This window comes from Frankliniella occidentalis, unplaced genomic scaffold, assembly GCF_000697945.3.
Source record: "Frankliniella occidentalis isolate FOCC.00 unplaced genomic scaffold, Focc_3.1 Scaffold64, whole genome shotgun sequence".
In the NCBI taxonomy this organism is placed as follows: Eukaryota; Metazoa; Arthropoda; class Insecta; order Thysanoptera; family Thripidae; genus Frankliniella; species Frankliniella occidentalis.
The window spans coordinates 338722-344525 of NW_026267194.1; the positions used below are offsets into that span (position 1 = coordinate 338722).

Here is a 5804-nt window from a genome sequence, read left to right on the forward strand (position 1 = left end):
AAATAAGTGGATTTAATGAGGTTAGCAGTTCTAGGTAAAAGATCAAAACTTTAAACTTTTACAACCAAAAGTAAACAGACGCCAAAACCAGCTTAAGTTAATTGTTCTTGATGCTGCAATCAAAGCATGATCAAAGTGAAGCACTCAAAAGACATCTGCACATTGGGCAGAATAGGATACATAGCAAACCGTCAGGACTATTTTTTGTTTTTTGTTTTTTGTTTTTATTGAGGAAAGACAAGCATTTGGTAAGCCACAAAGACTAGGACAGCACTTACTGATGGTACGATCAATCAGATCTAGGAACACCCCAACCACGTCCCCAACTTGACACTGACGGCCAAAGGACTCAGCCAGTCCATTATAAACCTTCTCCTCCTTCAAGCAGAAGAATAAAGTGATAGAATGTTTTACCATCAATGCTGTCCAGGAAAGCATGGTGCTGCCCATCAGTCTATTTGAGTGGGCTCCTTGCAAAGCCTTCTCTTCGACTGTCAGGCAGAGTGAAATCTAAATATTCTGTTCGACATTGTTCTGTAAAGAATTGTTTACCTACACCATGGAAAACAATTAGGATCACCTGAACTAATTTAATGAAGCCTGAAAGATGTGCTGGGAAAGAACACTAAGATTCTGTGTTTTTCAAAATTTCATCAGCTTACAGCTAATCAAAATTTTAAGGATTTTTTTCACATTTAATTGGACTTAAAAATCAAAAAATTACCTTTTTTTTTTAAAAAAAAAAAAAAGGAAAAAAACAAAACCTGACAATAGAATGATTTGCACACAAAAGGAATGGGTCATTGTATGCTAAATGCACCATGGAAAAAACAGGGACAATACACAGATGAATACACTGAGTACACTTTAGGATGACAGGCTTTAGGCTCCGAGCAGGGAATAGGACCAAGCTTGCAATACAAAGTCCATGTTCATTTTTGACTTTGTCCAATTTTAGAACATGGGATGCGCAAAATGTACCAGAGCAAGCTCTGTGTGGGACAACCAAAAAGTGTTGGTTAAAAAGTTGGTGAGCAAACTTTTGCATGTCAGTGAGGGAACTGGGCACTTACAGATGGTATTATCATACAAGTCTAGGAAGCAGCCCACAATGTCCCCAACATTTGGCCGCCTACCGAATGGTTCACTTAATCCCATGTGCTTCTTCATAGCCTGGATCCATCATAATTAACAGGGGAAATTGTTGTCATACAATGAAATACAGAAAATTAGAAAGCCATTTGCCTTGGTCAATTTAGTGGAAACAACTTCCACAACTCATTTAAAAGAAAATGTAAAGTAAGAAGCAGTGTGTATGAAAAGAAAGATACTGCAACCCTATTACAAAGACTGAAAAAAAAATCTAAACATAGATATTCACCTGTGGAGCATTGTAAGGCAAGTGCTATCAAATTTAATTTGATTCCATCAAAATCACCCATCTGCAAATTTAACAAAATTGTACTTACATTATATCCGTCAAAGGCCCAAGTATATTCATCACTTCCCAGCATACAGCCAGGGTTGCAATCAGCACGGGCCCAACCAACACGCATAGGACCAGCAGTCAGAATTTCAAATTCAAAGTACCTGGAACACATGCAAATTGTCTTTCAATAAAGTATCAATAAAGTATACATGAGTATAATCCATTCTCTTTTATTTTAATTGGAGGGAGATACAAACCATTTTCCTGTGCTTACGGCATAGTTCTTCTCAACTCTGTAAGTTCTGAAGGATGCCTGCAGACTTCGGCCAGCTTCAGCCATAAGAGCTGAGAAAAGAGAAAATATGCACATAAGTAAAACCCATTACAATTTCTAGAATATAAAACAAACAAAATATACCTTCATGTGCCTCTCCTGTTGGGGGGTCAAGAACATATCCATATACTAATAGGGTTCGAACAGTCTCACTTGCTGTATCCCTGAAATAAAACACATTATTTGAAAAGTGATCTTGGATAAAAGGGAGGTAAAGTACAGTTTTCGAACAAACCTGTTAGCTTTCTTGATGGCCTCATCCACTTTCACGTACGGCACAAGATGAGGACTACGAAGCATCTCTGAGTCCTGAGCAATGCAAATCAAGTACAGAGAAAAACATCAGAGACTACGCAAGTCGCCGATTCGCATCAACAAAAATTAAGCAGCTTACCTCATTGAGACCATAAGTCCATCCTTGTTGAATTCGTTCTTTGGCCCACAAGTTGTGTGTATTTTCGGCAAGATGGTCAACTAACTCCTCTAGTTTTGGAGTGAGGGTGATCGCTGAAAGGTCTAGTGGAGCTGGTTTGTATCCATTAGATTGCAGAAATGGTTCATTTGGTAAACGAACAGTTTTAATTCTGGAAGGAGGCTTATCCATAGTTATGTGATAGCCCAGAGATAAAATTGTCCTTTAAAAAAAAAGTGCACAAAATGAAAAAAAGGAACACAGCAAACTTGAATTTTCATAAGCAGACATATGAGACAAATAGATTACACACTTTAAAGTCTGCACAGCTAGCTGAGAATCATAGCGCTTTTCTGCAGGAGGAAGCCTGTCAAATTGCACCAGGCAAGGATGAATGTGTCGCATATCTTCACGTCTCTCTCCAAACGACCAGCCAGCCTCTATCTTATTCATGGCCCACATTTCGTGAATGTTTTCAGCTAGTTTGTCTCGAATGCTCTCAATGTAGCTAGGCAGAGTTATCTGGAAAGAAAAGCACATCCACATTGTAGAACTTTGCACAGTTTCATGAGCATTGTAAAATATCATAAAATAATGAGGAGAAGAATTACCATTGCAGTATCAACAGGAGTTGGCACAAATGCTGTGTCATCTTCAATTAGCCATGGTCCAGCAAGAACACTTTTATTCAGATTACCAAAATAGAAGCAAGGATCTAGAGATAACTGTTGTTGAGGCAGTAAGCTCTCTACTAATGGCGAAAAGTCATCTTCTGGGGGTGCATACTTGAGACGACCATGATCTCCTCCAAGAAGAAAACGGCAACTAAAAGAATTACAATAAATGAAAAATCAGAGGTAGAATTATCATAAAAATTACAATCTTTTTCTTAAAAAGAAATCTGACCTTAGCTTTGATGAGCAGCTCATTACAGGGAAGAACATTCCGTCCAAATTAAATTTACGGAATGAACCTGGAACTCGCATGCCATTGAAGGTGAAGCTGATAATTGGAACAGTCAGGTCTAGCATACAGCCAATGACATCACCCTTCCTAATAAAAGGTTCACTGGCTCCAGCAATGACCAAAGTCTTCCTGCCACCTTTAAAATACATGTCAACTCTTATCAAAAACATGTTTAGATACACGAAGTTCAAAATAAGTGGGAAAGGACATGGAAATCAATATCTCACCACTCCAAAGATTGGCTCCATCAAAACCGAAGGAGTAGAGATCATCACCAACACCATTACCTCCCCATTTTTCACCACCACCAGGGTATGGAACATATCTATAAATGAAAAAACATTAAAAATAATGACATAATCTAACCATGCTTTTTTTTATTTTTATATAATATCTGTGGATTGCTCATACCCTGATGTATTAGCCCAACCAATACGAAGGTGAGGCATCATATGAGTTGTTTGCTCAATGTGATCCATTGTTACTTCAAAATACCATTTTTGATACACAGCAGAGTTCTCAACGCGGCCAACAAAAATATTGGGGCGTATGCTGAAAAATTGTGATGTTTGTTTTTCTTACATACTGCTAAAAAACAGTATAATTCCTCAACATAAGAAGATCAAATAAGGAAACCTACCTGGCAACGTGGTCCACCAGCTGGGTTTGTAGCAGAAGATTCTTACCAGGCAACAGGTAGTCGCATATATTATTCTGTGAAGACCTCACAGCAACACCATTACCAACACAGAGGGAACACAAAACATCGAGAACTTTGGGATCCCTTCCATGTTTCTCGAGAAGGGATATAATTACTTTGATATGTTCATCCTGAAGTAAAACAGCAAAATTAATGTAAAACTAAATGTAAAATTAAAGCAGAAAAGGGTAAGTGAATGTGTACTTAAAACATACTCTCATCATGTTCAAAGCCTCAGGAGAATCAATGAGCACACAATGCAATACATCCAACATTCCAGTTCCTTCACTGGATGCCTGTGAGCCTAGTCGACTGAATAACCAATTTAAACGATTTGAATTTGCAAACTGAGCACAATTGGTATGGTTTCCCTTTATGATAGCCGCTGTGAATAAAAGGATAATTTTCAAAATCAATTTTCAAAACCTACTAAAAGAGAAACTAGTAAGAAAGAAAAATAACTGCATACCTAGTAACTGATACAAATATGCAGAGATGATTTCAAAGCTATGTCCTGATTCATCTCGAGCAAGGGCAACCAGAAATCCTTGAGAGGTTATCACATTTATTTTATCAATTGCCTCCAAAATTAAATTCAAAATTCCTTCTTCTTGGAATAAGTCTTGGCGGTTTCTTAAGGCACGAAGGCGATTTTGTTTCTCCTCATGCTCTGTTAAAGAAAACCAAACTCTCACATTAACCGATTATAACAGAGAGAAAGTGAGAAAGGGAAAGAGGATATACATACCCATGTCTTCTTCAGGCTGAGCAAAGTAGTTAATCAAATCTTCAAGACACATGACCATTTCGCTTAAGTTGACGGTTTGACAGAAAACTGAGTGTCTGCGATTCATCTGCAGAGTCTCCAACCCTCTGAAACGAAAACAAAATTTACGTCAGTTAGATAGCGAAAGGAATGAACAATATTATCGTAAACAGATTTTTTAAAAATAGGCATAGCAGCTGCTGAGGAAAACACTTCAGAAGACAAGATGTAAACAAACCGGTGATAGGAAGGTTAAGAGGCACGTATCAGCAATCGCTCCACGGGTGCATGTATCTTTAGTGACACTGTCATGAATAATTTGCATGAAATAAATGCCATTGAACGAACATAAACGTTGGGAAGAAAAATGTTCTACAAATGACGAAAGTCCGTAAAACGGCAAGACCTGCACCCGCTCGAAATTCAAATGTAAACAATAACACCCAACAAATGAACATCTGCGGCGCGCGGCGCGGCTGTTCGCTGTTTCTTGTTTCCTGTGCGGCAAAAGTATCTCGGCGCGCTGTTTGTTCTTTCCTTGAGTTCTTTCTTTTATTTTTATTTTTGAAATGTTCTTTCTCAAATTGAGATCAACATAAAAAGATCAAATTTGTATCGTCGGAAATAACGTGCTGTGACAGCACTGCTGTCGTCCTTAAACGCGCCTAAAAAATAACTGGTACCCACACGATGAACTGCGTGAAGAGGGAAGAGCACTTTCGGATGACGCGGGCGGTGCGGGACTCCTCCTCTTGCGACCGGCTGAAGTCCAGGCCGTCGTCCATCTTCCCCTCCTCGTGCAGCACGGCCTGTTTCTCCTCCACTTTGCCGACGCCCTTCTTCTTCGTTTCGTATGACTGGAAGAAGGGAAACGAACCACAAAGCGTGGATATAGTCGGTCCTGTGGCGGCGGTGGCGGCGCAGGCCCGCGGGTCGGCCGCTATACATCGTCGTATCCTAACTCCACCGCGATGACGGGTACCTTGTATGTGAGCCAGAGTCCGGTCTCGGAGTGCTGCAGCAGCACCGTGCTGTCGCCGTACTTGATGATGGGCGAGCCGATCACCTCCAGGTCCTTGTCCTCGAGCACCACCTTCTGGTCGTCCTTCTCTTGCCGCAGGCAGAACGTGGACGACGCTGTGGTTGCCTCGTCGCTAATCAGCAAAACAAAATAAAGTAAATTAAAGTAACAAAAAA

General features: G+C 39.9%; 1 protein-coding gene across 1 annotated transcript in view; it reads right to left on the minus strand.

Moving 5' to 3' along the window:
• LOC113213149 (ryanodine receptor) overlaps positions 1–5732 on the minus strand; it is a 35802-nt gene extending 30070 nt beyond the window's left edge. Inside the window, exons 1-17 of the mRNA XM_052268128.1 lie at positions 5590–5732; positions 5295–5464; positions 4590–4714; positions 4311–4511; positions 4057–4226; positions 3782–3972; positions 3553–3693; positions 3369–3466; positions 3082–3277; positions 2787–3000; positions 2489–2697; positions 2158–2398; positions 1999–2072; positions 1848–1927; positions 1687–1774; positions 1470–1590; positions 279–378 (exon numbers count right to left, since the gene is read on the minus strand). Coding sequence (XP_052124088.1) covers positions 279–378; positions 1470–1590; positions 1687–1774; positions 1848–1927; positions 1999–2072; positions 2158–2398; positions 2489–2697; positions 2787–3000; positions 3082–3277; positions 3369–3466; positions 3553–3693; positions 3782–3972; positions 4057–4226; positions 4311–4511; positions 4590–4714; positions 5295–5392 — 2347 coding nt within the window. The 5' untranslated portion in view covers positions 5393–5464; positions 5590–5732. The remainder of the gene's footprint in view (positions 1–278; positions 379–1469; positions 1591–1686; positions 1775–1847; positions 1928–1998; positions 2073–2157; positions 2399–2488; positions 2698–2786; positions 3001–3081; positions 3278–3368; positions 3467–3552; positions 3694–3781; positions 3973–4056; positions 4227–4310; positions 4512–4589; positions 4715–5294; positions 5465–5589) is intronic.
• Positions 5733–5804: the final 72 nt, after the last annotated feature.